Below are 18,785 nucleotides of genomic sequence, written 5' to 3' on the forward strand. Positions count from 1 at the left end.
AGTGACATGTAAACTCTAGTATAAATTATTATGATTGTATCTTTATTACAACAGTAGAAAACAGCAGCAAAACTATAACTATATATATATATATATATATATATATATATATATTATATATATATATATATATATATATATCTATCTATCTATCTATAATGTATCTATCTATATATATATATATATATATATATATATATATATATATATATATATATATATATATAAAATCAGGTGCTTTTATCGACTGGAGGGAGTGACGAATATAGCAAGAGGGCTAACCACTTCCTTTAATTGTTTGCTAATACTTGGAGACACAAGAGTCCAGAGAAGTTTGTTGTACACGTAAACGCTGCATGTCAAGTTATTTGAGCACCATGAAAAGTAGGACAGGTAAGTTAGCACTATTTAAGTAATATATTATTTTTCAATTTTCAGTGTTTTGCAGTGTGAATGCTTACTTACAATTCAGACAGTAAAAACAAACAAAAATAATTCCAGTTATTTTATTTCCTCAGTTGTAACAGCCTGTTGAAGAGCTGTTTAATTAAAAATTGTATGATTCAGTACTTTAAAAGCATAAGTGCATTGAAACAAATGGACTGCAGACAGACTAGTACATATAGGCTTTACCATACTCATTTGTGATTTAGCACTGCTTTCCTGATGATTTTACTACACTTTACTACACTGTGCTATGCTTTTACCATTTATCAGCTGAAAGAATGAGCCATATGTGTTTAGCTACATTTTCAAAATGTGTTGGTCTAGAAAAGTTTGTAAACCTGATTTTTCTTAATTTATTGTATTAATATTTCTTACTGCATATTATCTCAGCAAATGTACCGCAGACCATATTTCCAAAGCATTTTCATCAAGTCTTTAGTTGTCTCTTTTTTTAAACTGAGGCAGTAACACATTGTTGTAATAAAACTGAAAAACAAACAAATTATATATAGATTATTTGATTTAACATGGCTTACCAGTATGTAGCAGTAGGACCATCTACATCTTTTATTTAACATCATGTAGTCAAAGAAACTACAAAATGATAACACAGAAGTCTACTGGAAGCCATAAAAGTACTACAGTATTTCATGTTAGATTTTGAAGTGTCACATTTTTCAATTTTTGACAGGTTTTCTTAATTATATGGAAAACTACAAAGTGATATGTAATTCAATAGGTTAACATAACATTATTCAGCAGGTTTCATTCGACTTTATGAAGCAAAATTAATTAATTCTTAAGGTGATTCAAAACTTTTGGCCATAGCTGCAATGCGATTTACTGTGATTTTCCCCACACCTTTCTATCATGTACAGCAACACCTTACAATGAAATGCTTTATTTCAGTAAGCTCTGCTTTTACCATGGTGTATTGCTGCTGTCGTTTACTCCCAAGCAGTAGAGGTGTGCCTTTTGGCGGTGAGGCGGTGGCACAGTTTCTTATAAAATATAATTCTGTGTTAGTTATTTGACAGCCGTAGTTTCTGTGGGTGTGCTGAAGGCAGATTTATAGGATTTTTTATTTAATTCATTTGAAAAATCATAAAGCTATTTGTTGCAGTGATAAAATGAAAATATCAATATGGATTTTTAAACATATTTTATGAGCATGGAGTAAATGTCCCTTAGTTTACTTTATGCACTTATTATTTTAGTAAAAACATAAATAAAATGAAACATTTGAATACCTGCATCTAATCACTGATTTAAATGTTTTGGGAAAAATATTGCATTTAAATGCGGCAGGATGGCTGCTATTCAGTAGCATTTGCTGGGCCTTGCGGAGAGCAATAAAGAATACCATATTTGAGAGAAAAGGTAATGGTATTCTACATAGCCTCTTCTCTATAATGCTTTCAGATGCACATTCAAAAGGACTGTATCAGTTAAATTAATATTGTATTCAGAGGATTTTCAATTCCAGGGAATCTCAGGGGATTTCATATAAAAAAAGCTATTGTGCTGATACCCCATTGTAAACAGGCTGCAGAAGCTTGCTGCTGTGGAGTACCTTTATTCTAGTGTCAAGCAACAGCCACAAAAGAGTCCAGCCTGACAAGACAGCATGTCTATGTTGTTGTCAGCCCCTTTCCTTTTAACACAATGTTGCAGTAACAGTAGCAACAATACCAGACTCCCCCCCCCCCCCACTACCCCCCTTTTTTTTTTTTTTTTTTTTTTTTTTTTTTTTTTTTTTTTTTTTTTTTTGCACCACTACAAAGTTTTGACAATATACTGGTAATAATGTAAGAAATAATGTAGTCCATAACTTCAAAATAAGTAGACAACAGTTTAGGCAAGTTTCTTCATGTTTGTCAAAACTAACTTTCTTACAAGAAAAACACTAGTTTTGGACGTTAATAACTATTTACACTGTAGAATATTTGCTTTCTTTCTGTCTGGCTTGTTGGGTGTAAGTAGGCCCCAAGCGTGTTTACCACATCACAACTGCAGGAAATAGCAATAGGTTGTATGAAGAACTGTGAAACACCCTTTGCTAAATTTAGAGCTTCAGACAGGTAGGCAAATACAGAGCCACTGAAGTAATCAATCAAGGCTTCCTGTTCTTACATGTAGTGGTTTCTTTTTCTTATTTTGTGCTGAAGCTATTTTAGAAAAAAGGAGACCCGATTACAATGCAGAGGTGCCTTTCCAGAGAGAGCGTACCTACCCTCGGAATTACAGAGGCCTAGATGGGAGTGATGTTCCTTACACCCCAACCATGCACTGGTACAGATACTGGGGTTATGGTAAGTCAGTTCCTGACGCTGTGCTTAAGTTGAATCACCATCCTCTTTCCCAGCTGCTTAATCCTGTAGAGTTATCTTATTTATTTCTTATTTCTATTTATCTTATTTCTATTTATAATTAGGATACTTTTTATTATTTTTTTTACGTGTTTGTTTCAAAATACTTTATTTCTAAAATACTACAATTTCTTAAGTTTCTTCAGTATCATGTTATGATACCACAGGTAGGAAATTGAAGAAACTTAAGAAAAAGTAGTATTCCTAAGTTTTCCTACCTGTGAAAAATGTTTTGTTTTATATATGCATATAATATGAATGGGAGTGTACAAGTAGAGCAAGAACCGTTTATTTTTGGATCAACATACACTGTTAACTTTCTACAGATTTGTGCATATAGAAATTCATATTCCTGAATGGTCTGTGCTTTTTCTAGGCCCTCAAGTTGTAGCGAATGAGAAAAAAAAACAAACAAACAAACAAAAAAAAAAAACACTTTTACAATACAGTATATGTTTGTTAGTAGCAAATAAGGGTCTGTGTTAGCTATAAAGTGAAAAAGGATTTAAATATATTTTAAACTCAGGAGTAGGATTTCTTTTGTCCACAGAAGCAAGGCTTTTACATTTAGTAGTGTTCATGTTTATGACTTATGCCATTAGAGAGAGTCTATTCATCAAATATTATTTACACCTTTAGTCATGTCCATACTTCTAGATCTGCCATTTTTGTTTAACATTTAAGAAATCGGTACAATTAAGAACTGGGCAAGATTACATATATTTTCCTGTGACTTAAAAAACTTGATTAAAAAACAAATATGAAGTTAAAATTAGAGGAGGTGGGCCTATTGTGTATACTAAGCAACAGCCTGCTGCTATCTATGGTATCAAACTGACTATGCAGAGATGGAAGAAATGGATATGTTATCTGTAGATAGCAGCTGTATCAAACCACAGGCTGAAAACAGTTTTGAAAATGACAAGATGCCTTGTGCCTGTTTGAGGAATTTGTAAAAGCTAGTGCAAGTTTCCGGTCTGCGGATGGCGTAACACTGTGCAGCTTGTTATGTGTCGTATTCATTTAGTGCTGCTGCTACCCAGTTATTGCTTCCTTCACAGAGATGACATTTCTCCATTTTGGATTTGAGAAAACAATAGCAAAACACCATGATCCCTACTAAATAGCTCTAAAATCAGCTAATGGAGTCAATACCGAAGACAAATAAATAAATAAATAAATACAGGGAGGATAATAGTTTGCATAATAGAAAGAAATCTAGTTTCAGCAAATGAATATTCTGTTAATCCATATAGGATTTTCCCAAAGCGATTAAGCTTTTCCAAAATCATAGCGCAACCAAGTAGCTGGTATGTTTTCAGCTGTATGATTCATGTCTAGAAACATTTCTGTGTTTTGTTTGTGTTTTTAACTCCAGTTGTAAACACACTCTGAAACATTAAAAACTTTGCAACAAAAATACATACTTATATTCTGGATATCCCTGTGAACAAGGTGCAGACGGGACCCCTTTCTGTCCACCAGAGTCACCTTCTTGACTAGGCTCCCTTGAAAAATAGATCTTAATCTGAATGAGACTTTTATAGATAAAGAAAGGGTAAATAAAACATTTTAAAGTAATGCAATATACAGTAAATGGACATTAATCTCAGCACATGATGTTTTCAATACACCTTTCTATTAAATTGCAATCTCACTGTGTTGTTTGCTAAATAACACAGTGAAGCAATAAGTATAATACATGTATCAAAAATGTTTTTGACATTTCTTATTTCTCTTCATAATTTCAAATTCAGATGTTTTACACAATAGTTTGTGTAACAGGAAACTAGAAGTGTTGAGAAGAATTTCCATAGAGCCATGTTTCTGAAGTGGTAGTAATATCATTGTGAATCTGTGCGTTCCATTGCGTTGTGTATTTGATGTGCAGAAACTAGGCTTTCAGTAGAAGTTCGTGTTAATATAGCCTGCGTCATGGTATTTGTGTGGAAAGTATGCTGCATTTAATGGTGGGTAATTGTGTATATGGCTGGTTGAATGTGTTTTCATAAGGAAAGTATGTTGTGGATTTCCATGAGGAAGCACCAAATAAGAGTATCAACTTTCCATATTTCAGTATTATATTTGTAGAAATGCATGACCCTTTCCCACTTCTCTATTGAGTACCTGAATATGGAATTCCACTGAAAATGAGGTAGCAGAATACATCTGTAATAAACACATTTTCCACAGAGAGAGTGCATTATGGTCTTTTTCCTTTTTATGTGCGAGTTATATAACACTATATGTGGACTGGTCGTTAAACTACAAAACACCACCATACCTGAGGTAAAGCGGGTGTCAAAGCTAACGCAGGACTGTTTTAAAGACAGCTTCAGAGGTACTTTTTATAACATGGTTAAACAACATGTAAAACATTGACACTAACATGTCTTCAGTAGTTCGGGACAAACACCAATCACATTATTGTAGAGAATGCAGAGTATGCAATTTTACAGATTATGTTGAATAGACACTTTCATTTGGCATCAAACCTAACTTGGTTTGAGGGCTCGCTGCCTGGCCGAATGGACGAGGCGGAGACCCCCATTGATAAAACATAGAAATTGTTTTTAAGAAAGGTGGAGAAGGGGAGGTGGTGGGGAACGATGAAATCGAAACGCAACTGAGGAGATAAGTGAAGGGGGTATTCATAGTGCTAACAATCTTAATTAGCTAATATGTAAATTGAGTGATTCAATTTGGTGACGTAGAGTTTGACGTCTGACCCTAAACTTCCCTCCCAAACTTTAATTATAAATTTCAAAAATAATATTTTTGTTTTAGAAGCAATAGCTTATGCACCAGTGGAATTGTAAAATAAAAGTATATGAATGTCATTTCCCATTCTTGAAATGACTGATTGGAGTATTAGGCTTTTGGGCAGGGGTGTCAGCCCCCCCCCCCCCCAGTTCCCCCCGACACACGATATAATCTCATATAAGATTTCTTCACAAACTAGTAAAATAAGTTTTTCAAACATCATTCTTTTCTTTTCTTTTCGATCTGAAATTAAATCGGCCATGGTAATTGCTCGCACGCTCAATCTCAGGGCGTTGGCTGCATTCATTCATTTTGATTGGTAGTTCATCGTTGTCCAGTGATTATATCAACAAAACAGAATGGCATTGCATTTTATTGTTTCTATAATATAATATTATTGATATCATGGCGAGTCAAAGGGAAATATGGCATATGTTTGCCACAGCAGATGAAAAACAGAAGGATTGAAACACAGTGAAACAAGGAGGGATTCACTTGTGGAAGAAACTATTAATATTGCTAATGCCCAGGTACAATTATTTATACGTGCTCAAAAGAAAAAATACCATATATTTTAAAATTAGATTTAGGCTAATGTGTAGGGCCGTGCTGTCCGTTTTCGGGTTTGGTACCGGAATGCATAGCTGCTCTATAATGAATTTTTCACAGTGGATTGGCATACAGTGATATTTAAATTAAGGTAGTACACTACAGTATTAGATACATACTGGTTGAAATGTACTGCTTTAATTACTGTTTTAAAATGTTACATTGCTTAAATAGACATGTATATGGAAAGAAATGATTAGGCAATGTTATACATGAAAATCAACAGATTTCTTTTTCTAACAGATTTTTGCCATATGCAAATGTTGGCATTAGTTCGACAAATTAAAGGTTCTTTTTGTGCATGAAAAGGGTAAAAATAAATAAATAAATAAATTAACCTGTGTACAGTGACTGGAGAATAAATGATTGAGCGATCTTTAATCCGATCCAACAAGCAAAAGCATTAGACTTACAAACACAGGTTGGTGTTGATAAATTTGCCAAGATGAAAGGGAGAAACCATCCTGTTTTATTTGAGTTTATTCCTGATTATCTCTGTGAACATGTTATTTAAAACGTCGCTACATATTTCTATTTTTGACATTCACGGGAATGTGGTGCTTATTTAGCAGTTTATGTTTATTTAGCAGTCATTGTCAAAGGAGAACATATGGATAATAATATCAAACAAATTCAACATAACACATTTTACTTTGATCAGGTATAATGTTATGTTCCTATTAAGACTACTGGAGAGGAACATACTTTTTATAAATCATATTCATTTGTTGTGTGTCACCTGTCCTACGTCTGTCTCCCCTCAGTTCACTTCAATGGTCTTTCATAGAGGTCTGAAGAAATGTAGATTATCATCTTTAAAGACTATATAGAATGCCAAGATAATGCTCATCAGTCACCAGTCATAACAATGTATAACCCCAAACCCATCACAAACCTCCATTCTCTTTACATTGTCACCACCCACTCCAAGTGGTAAGATTCACTTGAGTCTCTCCAGAGGTAAGCAAATCCACTGAGGAATCCATTCCATGGCAGCTATCAGTAGTCCTTATCTCCTGCCCCTTACTCCTCTGCATGCAAGTATTCCTGTTGCCATATGAAATCAGGAGTTTGCAAATAGCAGCTTGGCCTCACAATCCCAGTATTTTTCAATGGTTGTACTGATGATGGTTCTTATAACTAAAATTGTGTTTTAGTGCAAGCGATCACCATGCAGTGTTTAAGAAATACAAACATGTACTGATTTTACCTTTGCTATATCTTGTGTCGTCCCGTCCCTATTGCATAGACATAATTTTCTTCATAATCCTCATTGTTTTTGACAATGGGTCTCTTAATGGGTCTCTTAATCGAATATAATAATTTTACAAACACTGTAGTGCGTACGGATCATGCTACCAATGCTGGTGCTCTCATGAAATGTGTAGTGTATTGAGGAGACTTCACATTTGAAATTCCTTTCCATTTATAGAACTCATCTTGGCAGCTCAACCTTCTATTACTGGCTCTTTTTTTCCAATATTCTTTTTTTTTTTTTTTTTTTTTTTGCAAATCACAATAAGCCCATAGTTTTCTGGTACATGTTGTCCTAGTTCAGGATGTCACAGTACAATTATACTAATTTCCCAGGCTTGAACCTGTACCACAGCATGACTTGATGCTGTGGTTGGTAATGGTGCAGAATAAGTCAAGTGATATTCTTGCAGTGTGTTAGTAAATAGACTTCCTTGCTCTTGGACAGTGGTTTGTGACCAAGTCAACATGTGTGGCTACATTAGGATGACCGCACGTTCCTCAATATAAGAAACTATTCCAAGTTTCTGGTTTCAAGTTCAAAATTATTTTCATGAAATGACTGAGGGGAGATTTGCTATTCATAATTTATGCTGTGCAAAGCAATTGTCATCAGCTGGCAGTGTTCAGGGGTGGATCAGGAAAGTCGGGTTAGGTTGTCTGTTTGTCTTTTATTTATTGTTTTATTTGTTATCAATTCGATTTAGCTATTATTATTATTATTATTATTATTATTATTATTATTATTATTATTATTATTATTGTTATTATTATTATTATTATTATTATTAAAGGTAGCTCAAGGAATTTGAAAACCTATATTAGGATTATTGTTACCTTATAATGTGCCGAACAACCAATTTACCATAAAAAATACTACTTCTGAAAATAACTGTGTGTGGGATTTTAAGGAAAAACCTTAATGTCACCTCTACAAAAGTTAGGTATCATCAGAGTCTGAAGACTGTTTAAAAACCTGGTTTACTGAACTAGAAATGTCAGAATGAGACCTATTTTATTCTTTTTACTTCTTCAGGCTGGATCTTGTGCTATTTCTCTTGTGATCTATGACTAGACAGTTGAGTTTCTCTTTGTAGAATAGCTGTGCCCTCTGCTGGAGACCTGACAGTTACAGTACAACCAGAAGAGCTATCAGGATATATATGGTACTTGGCAACTACTTGTCTTTTAAGTAAAACATTTGAATGGGCTATATTTGTTAGGCGGCTCAATGTTTATAATTACATTACCAATGTATTGAATAACATTCACAGTGATATATGTTTATACCTGAAAAGGCCCTGCCAAAAAATAAGACATACATCACATAGCTTTTCATTGTCTTATTTCATAAAAACACTGATTTGAAATGGCAAATATTTAAAGTTCTGTATAGCCACAACAAAAAAGGCAATATACTGTAATTATTATGTCTATTAAGTACTGTGTGTTAAACTTGAAAGACATAATCATTAACTCTGGTTACAAAGTCCTAGCTTATCTGGAGTCCCAGTGCAGCTGTTAAACGAGTTCAGGTTGCAGGCTGCCCTGTGTGTGGAGCACATTCCTGTCTCCACAGGAGGGATATCAGGAGAGAAACTGTTGCCCAGCAGGGACATCCCAGGAGAGCTGTAGCTCTTCAGGCCTGCTGGGCTCTTGAAGTGAAAGAGCAGTCTGGATTGTTAAACTCTAGTAACCCTGTTACACTGGATTTAAAATGAAACAATGATTAAGTGGTATTAAAGGGAAGTAACAGACTAGACATGTGTACACTTAGCAACCAGACAATATTCTTATTGTTTTTTGTGTACAATTTTTTTTTTTTTCTGTTACATTTTGTAATAATGCATCATGTGTATCTCTTTTTGTCTGCTGGTGCCATAGCAATTAAAGGATCGACTCACGATTTCAAAATGCGTATTAAGAAAGGCCTTTGTTTAAGGTGCATTCAAATATTTCAATTAAAGAGAAATACAGATCTATGGATGTAACACAGACTGTATTGAATCCTTTGAATCAATGTTTTCAAAACTTGCAAAGTGTAACTATATATGTTGAATACATATTTGATATGAGGGCTTGGAAATCTTCCAAATATAATGTATATAGTTAAAACTGTTGACAAAGTGATACCTACTATTCAATATTATCTGAGGAGACACAAAAGAAAAACCATCAAGTCGAGGCCCAGATTTATAAAAAGACTGAGCATGTTTTACAACCGTAAAATGGGCGCTGAGGGTTCTGAATTCTTGGATGGGATTTATAAAACACACGCAATGGCATAAACATGCAATTGATACGTGATTTGCGGGGCAATGTCTCTGTGCGCTTTAGCCCTTGATGCATATATAATTCTGTATATGCATATGCAATTCTGGGGCGTTTCTGAACGAAACCACTAAAATTGGGAGGGGATTTTGCAAATTAGGTCTATTAAATATTGAGTCTAATTTATTAAATCTGCGGGTAATTATGGGCCTCGTATTTGTTTTATTATTTTAAGAACTCTGTAAAGCAGGTGTTAATTTGCTGCAGTCAGACAGTAGCTATATACAAGGCAAGGTGATGTGGGAGACTTGTCTGCAGCAAGGAGGAAACATCGTTTTCAAGGACAAAGAAATATTTAATAGCATTTTGCAAAGAGCTCATTTTTTAACCCTTCTGGACAAGTCAGTTTGTAAATTACAGTTTATAAACCAGTACCGTATTGTTTTGCAAACTCCAATTTTCAATACATGTTTCATAGCTTACATGACAAAACAGAAAGTCTGGAAATAATGACTATTGAATCCATATAAAAAAGGTTCTTAGAAGAACCTTAAACGGTCTCCCCACAGTGGCAAAGCAAGGTTCTAACGAGAGCCTTTACATCTAGAGTGCAGGCATCATTATTAGAATGGTGGAGATTAAGAAAAGATGGAACGATATTCGGAGGCACACTAAAGAAAAAGTCATATACATGTAATACAACGAGGACTCATCCTCCACAGTTATTTTAGTAATGCCTACAGAATGTATTTTTTGTAATATGTCATTCTGGTATTTAACAATACTGGTTCAGGTTCAAGTTGAAAAGAAAATGTTAAAAAATGGACAGAGGGACAGGTGACACAGTTAGTTTGTAGCTAGAGCAAGTACAGTTTTTTGACCATATATACCATACAGATGTGCTTTATAATCATACAAAGAGTAAGAAATACAGACAAACATAAGAAATATGAGAGTTGTAACTCCATAAGGCTTTAAGATATAAGTCGTAGTTAAACTGAAGACTGTTCGTATGAAGCTGTATGTAGTTATCGCTGTTGAACATATTGCTGTACAATGGAAGGATTTTCCACCCTTTTGACTGCCATGGATGTAAGTAAATACAACGTATTGTTTCTGATGTTTGAAAAGTCTATATGCCTGGAATTATTCAATGTGAAATAAGAAGTTGAACTAGTAACTGACTGTTAATTGACCATTTGTTTATTAAGAACCCACTGCACATTCCATGTTTTATTCATTTGTACTGGTAATGTATTTCAAGCTTGTAACACATCTTCACAATTTCAGTTTTCGCTTCCGAGCATCCTCATCACCATGACTAGTACCAGGCTGAGGTCTTTGTGTGCCATTCATTTTCTTTTGGAATTTGTACCCTACACACTCAGGGTTAACCCAAGCCCGCTATTTATTATGAGAGCTGTGTAATTCTCCACTGCTAATTGCAGTAAGGGGTATTTAAATTGGTTGATTGCGGAATCACCTGCTTTACCTAATTAATCTTATAAAATTTGACGATAAGTGTGGCTATACTGAACACGCACATTACCTGCCTTTTTGCGGTCGGTTTTTCCCCTTTAAAATTTGGGCCTGAGTACTTTTATTTGTAAACTTAGTGTTATTCGGGGGGCATGAGCGAGGACTCCTCCCCTACTTTCTTCCTACCAATAACATCTGCTAAATCCCCTATTTAAACCCAAAGGCCTGTTTGCTCTCTGTCTTGCGTTTGTTGTTTTTGCCTTGCTACTCAGCCTGCATTCTCAAGAGTACAGACTCAAGACTCAGAACTTCATCTACGCAGCCCTTGGTCCAGTGAAGTGTAAATAGAATCTTGTTGCCTTGCTGCTTTGTTCTCTCTGCTGTCTCTTCTCTTTCATAGTATTGCTAGTATGCCCAGAGTGGGGGCCACTCCACTGAACAGTGCGATTAGTCTTAAAAATATATTTAAAAAATAAATAAACCATTATAAATCACATCTGTTTTGCACTGGTGGCGCAGTTGCTGGGTGCTGGGGGTCTCTTTTGGGAGTAAGTGAAGCTCACTTCCCAACCTTAGTCCAGCTGCTGCCGGCTTCATCCTCTGTGAGGAAGGGGGGACCCCTGGCCAAATTAGTCTATCATTGTCATCTTCCCATTTCTCTCCTCTAGATCCCCCTTGGAGGATGTGTCGGTTGCTTCCCAGAATGATTCGGTTTCACCTCCATGAGGGCGGCTATCTGCAAGCCAAGGGGAATCTCCTTACTCTTCTCTGTTATAAGCACATATCTTCTGTTATCAATTCCCAATGTCTCTTCCTCAACACAGCCCTCGATCATTTCCAGTGAATTTTCATTTGTAAAAGGTGTATGCTTAGCATTGTGAATTCCCTGTCAGGAATGACATAAAACATATGGTTGAAGAAAACGGTTCTTTCATAGGTCCGCCCAAACAGTATTTTGAATGTTTTATCACTCTCAGAATTTGCTGTGGAAGAGCATAGTACTTGAAAAGTTTATTTTAAAACCTTAAAATATAAACTATCTGAAAGAATGTTTGCTTCCTTCTCTTCCCGTTATCCTATTTAGAGGTTTCTGTAAACAATATTAATATCTCTTTCCTGTAGTCATAAATGATTAGTGAGCATGTTCTCAGTCTGACATGCTAATAAAATGAATATACCATCAACAGATTTCTGACAATGCTTTTCAAACACAGATGTTTTTCTTTGGTTTCATAAGATATTTGTACAGTAGTGTCACTTGACTCAGTATAATGGTTAAGAACATTTTTAAACAAGGCCAACATTATTCTATTAATAAAACAACCCCCTTTGATATATTTGTAGCCATGTATGAACGGAGCCCTTGTGATAATTTGGCCTGGCAGGTTATTTTAAAGTTCTAATAAGACTTCCTCATTTAAAAGTTGAACTAATAAAAAAGGAACACAATGTTTTCTCCAAATAAAAATACAAACAGTCCTTGTAACATTCTGAGACTATTTTCTAACACTGTCAATGTCATTTATGTGCTTGATTTTCCCATACAGCCTGCGCTGCTTCTACAGCAGTGTCATCGACCTTGCTATAGTTATGGTTTCATCTTCATTTCCATTAATATTTTGGCAAAGATAAGGGGGTACAGCGATGTCCTTTGGAACATAAAACTTTGTGACATTGTGTCTTTGAATCTTTCAATAGGATATCTTTCAATATGTTTTTCAATAGGATTTGTATTATAAAAGATAACGGGGGGGGGGGGGGGGGGGTGGATGGTGCATAAAAATCAAATAAAAATCCCCCCCTGTGTATAACATTAATTATAATTAGTGCTGTCATTCAATTACAATTCTTGATTGGTTAACCCTTTGCGGTCCATTTATTCAGCACCGTCAGGCACATCCAGTCCAATTTATTTTCACACGCACTGTTTAAAAGTAATTTTATTCACAGTAAAACAGGTTTAAAAGGCACTGCATATCAACAGGACACTCAGTACTGCATCTCCAGCCCTGCACCACACCTAGTTAGCTGTATTTATCACATACCTCTTCATAATCGTGCATACTGATAAATCCTGATCACTTGTTTTATCAACAAACTCCTCAATAATATGTTCCAAGCCATTATTTTATTACTATAACATCTCAAAAGGCTTGGCAAATGTTTTTTTTTTTTTTTATAGCTGGGGTAGAGTGTGGTTGTGTTGGACCATAACAACAAAGAGATCACGGACGAAAAAAAACAAAACAAAAAACAATTAGGTTCTGATTTTAAAGTCGGTGCAAGAAGTAATAAAGTAAGCAAAAGTACAATAATGGCAGACATCATTGTGTATATTAAAGTGCAGTAAACAGTTTTGCTGGTGTTGAGTTACACCCAGGAAGCATGCCTGCCTCTCTGAGCCTACAAATAACCACAATAACCCACATGTCATGTGGAAAGACATATCTTACAAAATCTCAGCCTAGGGCCCTGTGCCTCAAGGATGTAAGTAATCAGAATATATCTAGAATATATTATAATCAATGGAAAAAATGTCATCACACTTTGGCAAGCAGTTTCCAAGATAAAGCTTTCAATATCTCAGCCTATCATGTTATGAAACTCTGAAAAGTATATCACAGTGAGCTGCATTCAAAGTATATGGTATACATTGAGATAAGCGGTTCTTAAAGAATAGCCTTATAAAGCACAGCCAATCAGGTGTCAGTAGTGTTGGCATGAGCTGCACTTACACAGAATATGGAATAACTGCTTGCAATGTCTATGCAAACTTTAATCAAATTTGAGCAAATGGTTCTGTAGCATTTATTAGTTTGTATTCTAACAAAGTTTTTTGTAATGAATGTGTGTTGTGGCTGTTAAAATATTTCCCTTTACACTGCCTTTCACCTTCACTTGAGAGTGTCACCCAGTAGCTTCATGCTGTAATTGCAGGTTCTTTGGTATTTACAGTGTAGCCCAGTGGTTGACGTTGTAATTTACATCAACAAAAAAATTTCCAAAATATATAGCTGCACTTTTGTATTTTTATTCCTGAATATCTGCTATTTTGTTCTGTCCAAGTAACACCAGACACCTTTTAAATCAACTAGTTGCAGGGCAGAATAACAGTTATTTACAATAATTAAAATTGCTTAAAAATACAACACCTACAACAATGCTTCATTAGTTGTCTACACAAAAGATGTCTGGACATGGGGTTAAAGAGTCCATTTTAAAATATTCTTTCTCTTGTAAAAGTTTCCTATACTTACCTCACATGTTTGCAATGAACCTGCATTTTCACAGTTTATAAGAAGAAATTTACAAACGACAGGGAGACATCCGGCCCATCTTGCTTGCTTGGTCTTGTCTTGCTGACCTTTTTTATAACTTCTCCACATTGTCTAGATGAAGATATTTCTGAGTCAACATAAACTCCTAGGTCTTTTTCATAGATTCCTTCTTCAATTTCATAGATTTCTTCTTTAGTTTCAGTATCTACCATATGATATTTATAATGCACATCTTTATTGCCTGCGTGCAGTACCTTACACTTTTCTTTATTAAATGTAATTTGCTATGTGTCTGCCCAGTTCTGAATGCTGTCTAGATCATTTTGAATGACCTTTGCTGCTGCAACAGTGTTTGCCACTCCTCCTATTTTTGTGTCGTCTGCAAATTTAACAAATTTGCTTACTATACCAGAATCCAACTCATTAATGTAGATTAAGAAGAGCAGAGGACCCAATACTGATCCCTGTGGTACTCCACTTGAGGTTTCTCCTCTAATCAGTACTTTCTATTTTCTACATGTTAACCACTCCCTAATCCATGTCCATGCATTACTTTGAATCCCTACTGCGTTCAGTTTGACAATGAATCTTTTATGGAGGACTTTGTCAAAAGCTTTCTGAAAATCTAAATAAACCATGTCATGCTTTGCAATTATCCATTGTTGATGTTGCATCCTCAAAAAAAATCTTGCAGGTTAGTTAGACACGATCTCCCTTTCCTAAAACCATGCTGTGTCTCTCAGGATACTGTTACCATATAGGCAATTTTCCGTTTTGGATCCTATTATAGTTTCCATCAGTTTACATATAATAGAAGTCAGGCTTATTGGTCTGTAGTTACCTGGTTCATTTTTGTCTCCCTTTTTTTGGATCGGTATTACGTTTGAAATTCTCCAGTCTGTCAGTACAACCCCTGTGTCAGTAAATTGTTGCATGATCTTGGTTAGCAGTTTGTAAATAACTTCTTTCATTTCTTTGAGTACTACTGGGAGGATCTCTTCCAGCCCAGGGGATTTGTTTATTTTAAGAGCTCCTAGTCCCTTTAACACTTCTGCCTCTGTTATGCTAAAGTTACTTAAAACTGGATAGGAACAGGTCGATAGGTGGGGCATGTTGCCTGTATCCTCCTCTGTAAAATCTTGTGAAAAGTAATCATTTAATATATTTTCTATTTCTCTTTGTCTATGGTTTTGCCATTTGTATCTCTTAGGCATTTTACCTCCTCTTTGAATGTTCTCTTGCTGTTATAATTTGGGAAAACTTTTTGGAATTGGTTTTAGCCCCTTAGCAGTGCTCATTTCTATCTGTCTCTCTTTCTTGGCCTTCCTAACCCTTTATGACTTACGTTTACAGTTCCAAGTACTCTTTCTGTGTACCTTATTCTTGGTCCCTTTTAAATGTTCTGTATAGTGCCTTTTTCTCCAAATATTTTTTTTAATTGATCCATTTTTATTTATTAAACCATTTTGGCCATTTTGTTTTAGGTTTAGATTTGTCTACTTTTGGGATGTAACTGTTTTGTACTACATTCTGTGGATGTTTTCTCTATTTTATTTCAATCTACTTCTGTTAGTCTTTGTTTCATACCTTCATAGTTTGCATTTCTAAAATTGTAAACTAGCTTTAGTCATTACTTTTGGGGTTTTAAAAAGCTCATCAAATGAGACCATGTTGTGATCTGAGTTTGCCAGTGGTTCTCTGACCTCTGTTTTAGTTATTCTGTCTTCGTTATTTGAAAAGACTAAATCAAGGCATGCCCCCCACTAGTTGGTGCCTTGACAAATTTTGTTAGGAAGCAGTCATTTGTCATTTCCACCATTTCAATTTCAGCTGTCATGCTCCCCACTGGGTTTTCCCATTTTATACGGGGGAAGTTGAAGTCCCCCATTAATATGCCTTCTCCTTTGCTGCATGTATTTCTAATGTCATTGTATGACAGATTATTTTGCTTGGTGCCTGAATTTTGCGGTTTATATCATGCCCCTATGCCCTTTGAATTGTATCCTGACTGCCTGTATTTTGCTATACTTTGCAATGCTTTTACCATGACGAATAACAGTCCACCGTATAAGCATAATGTGTAATGTCATTTGCACCCTTTATTCCAAAAGGAGTGGAAAATAAATTAAAATGTTACACAATATGTAAAAAAACAGCTTAAGCCTAAACTCGTATTTATTCAATGGCAAATCAATGCACTAGTATGCTTGCACACAATCAAAACCTCCTTTGTCTTACCTAGGAAAAAAGTGGATCTAAAAATAAAACAAACCTCTGGGTTAAGGTTAGGGTTAGGGTTAGGGCTAAATATAGGGTTAGGATTAGGGTTAAGGTTTAGATTACACCATGAACATTCATGAGTTGCTCTAGTTGTTTCACAAATTATGATAGATGAATAACCAATCACCCTCCTGTTGCGTGAAATATAACAAATCCAAAGTATTAAAAATAACCTCAATTAAACAGTTGAATTTGGGGAATCGTTTAATGATGAGATTTCTACATATAATGCAATTGTAGTTTTCACAATCACATACAGTAAATTGTATTCTTGCATTCATTCTTTCTTTCTTTCTTTCTTTTCTAAAAACTCATGACACCGGTCAGGTATAGAACTTATTTTGATAGTGATTACTCACTGCTGTGAAGTAAAACAGTAGACTTCTGTCAGTGCTGCTGGTGTCACATTGTTGTTTACAGCCTTATCACTGAAGAACATAGGGCTTGATTATATAAACAGAAACACTCCCACCTGCCTGAGGTGTCATCATGAATTTTTCTGCTAATCTTTTCATTCTTCCTTATGGTCCAGAGCTTGTGCTCCATGTCAACTCATTCCTTTGTTCCAAGCTTTGATCTCCAGGGTGCCTGTCACAGTGTTTTTCATGGATTTTAGTGTTTAAGGTGACAGATTGCACATCTTTCAGCTTGCCGTGTAATTTGCTGAACAAACCTTGGTGTGTGATTATTGAAAGAGTGACAATATGCAATTTAACTTAAGACCTCTTTCTGTCTTTCCCATTTTGTTAAAAGTTCTACAAATACTGTGAAAACCGATAAGGCTTTACATTTTCAGTGAAACTGCTTTATTACTTCTGTGTGAGTATTACCAAGATGATTAAATCGCATTAAAATTTTAACAATTACATTTGATCTGTGATAAAGGGAATGTTTAGGAAAAACTGGAATAGTCCGTTGCACAGTAGGGCATTTTTTTGTAACATCACATTTCTCTGCTTTGTGGTTAAAATAATTAAAAATAGTGATAAACGAACAATTTTAAAGAATGGTTTAAAAATTATACTCCCCTTTCTGGATATAGCATGGCTAATCATCTCTAGATCTGTAAGTATCCTTTCCTGAGAATTAGTAAAGCATTAGCAAAACATTCCCATTAGTCTGCTTATCTAATGAATTAACATTCTTTTTGGATCCATCTGGAAATCTACAAGATGACATGCAGGGCGTGTCTGTGTGTGTGCGTTAGTGTACGTGCGTGCGTGCGTGCATGCATGCATGCATGCATGTGTGTTTGCTGCGTTAGTAGTTTGAGGTGTTGAAGTGTATAAACTAAAAATCAAAAAAGTGGAAATGTTTTTTGCAGTAGTTGTCACCCAACGCACAGTCCTTTCACAGGGAGAAGCCCTTTTTGTAGAAAGGAAAAGTGAGATGTTTGCAATGAATTCCTTTTGGCTTTAGTACGAAATCAATAATGTCATCCAATACTGTTTCTGAGAAATACATTTGAAAAAAAATAAAACTTCAGGAGTCAGTCAGTTTATGTCTCTTGGTAGATGGCCAAGTGCATGTTAAAAAATAGTATTCTTTATGACTTAATTCCTTCAGTCTGTTTCCAATTCCACTGGAGATGGGCTTTAGTATTCTAGTGCTGTATTTACCTCTAGGGGGAGCTATTGTAGAGCAATTATGTGCCCTGAAATATCAAGTAAGGATAGAGATTTAAGGTTAACAATAAGCAAGCATATGGATGCTAAACAACAAACTAAACAGCTAAAGCACTACAGAGGGTTAGGGTTATAATGGGCTGTACATATAAAGTAAAGTTATATATCAAGCCAGCTTTAACCTTTTTGAACTGTAATATGGACAGATTAAAATCATTTTACACAATCTATTGAAATGCCAGTGAGAATATGTAAATTATTGCTGCCTTATTATGGTGATATGAAAGATATCTCCACGCTTCAGCGTATCACCAATCCATCAGAATGTCAGACTGTGCTAACAAATAATCACTTATAGGGTGAAAAAGGCAGCAAGATTAGATACATTTTATAATTAAATTAATTCTTTC

The 18,785-nt window shown here is 35.1% G+C and overlaps 1 protein-coding gene across 1 annotated transcript in view; it reads left to right on the plus strand.

Annotated features, from left to right (window-relative positions):
* The first annotated feature begins 316 nt into the window (after positions 1–316).
* The window catches only part of LOC121313594 (histone deacetylase 9-like), a 104,417-nt gene continuing 85,948 nt past the window's right edge, over positions 317–18,785 (plus strand). Inside the window, exons 1-2 of the mRNA XM_041246292.1 lie at positions 317–393; positions 2,616–2,759. Coding sequence (XP_041102226.1) covers positions 357–393; positions 2,616–2,759 — 181 coding nt within the window. The 5' untranslated portion in view covers positions 317–356. The remainder of the gene's footprint in view (positions 394–2,615; positions 2,760–18,785) is intronic.

The sequence above is a fragment of the Polyodon spathula genome, chromosome 3 (genome assembly GCF_017654505.1).
Source record: "Polyodon spathula isolate WHYD16114869_AA chromosome 3, ASM1765450v1, whole genome shotgun sequence".
NCBI classification, from domain to species: Eukaryota; Metazoa; Chordata; class Actinopteri; order Acipenseriformes; family Polyodontidae; genus Polyodon; species Polyodon spathula.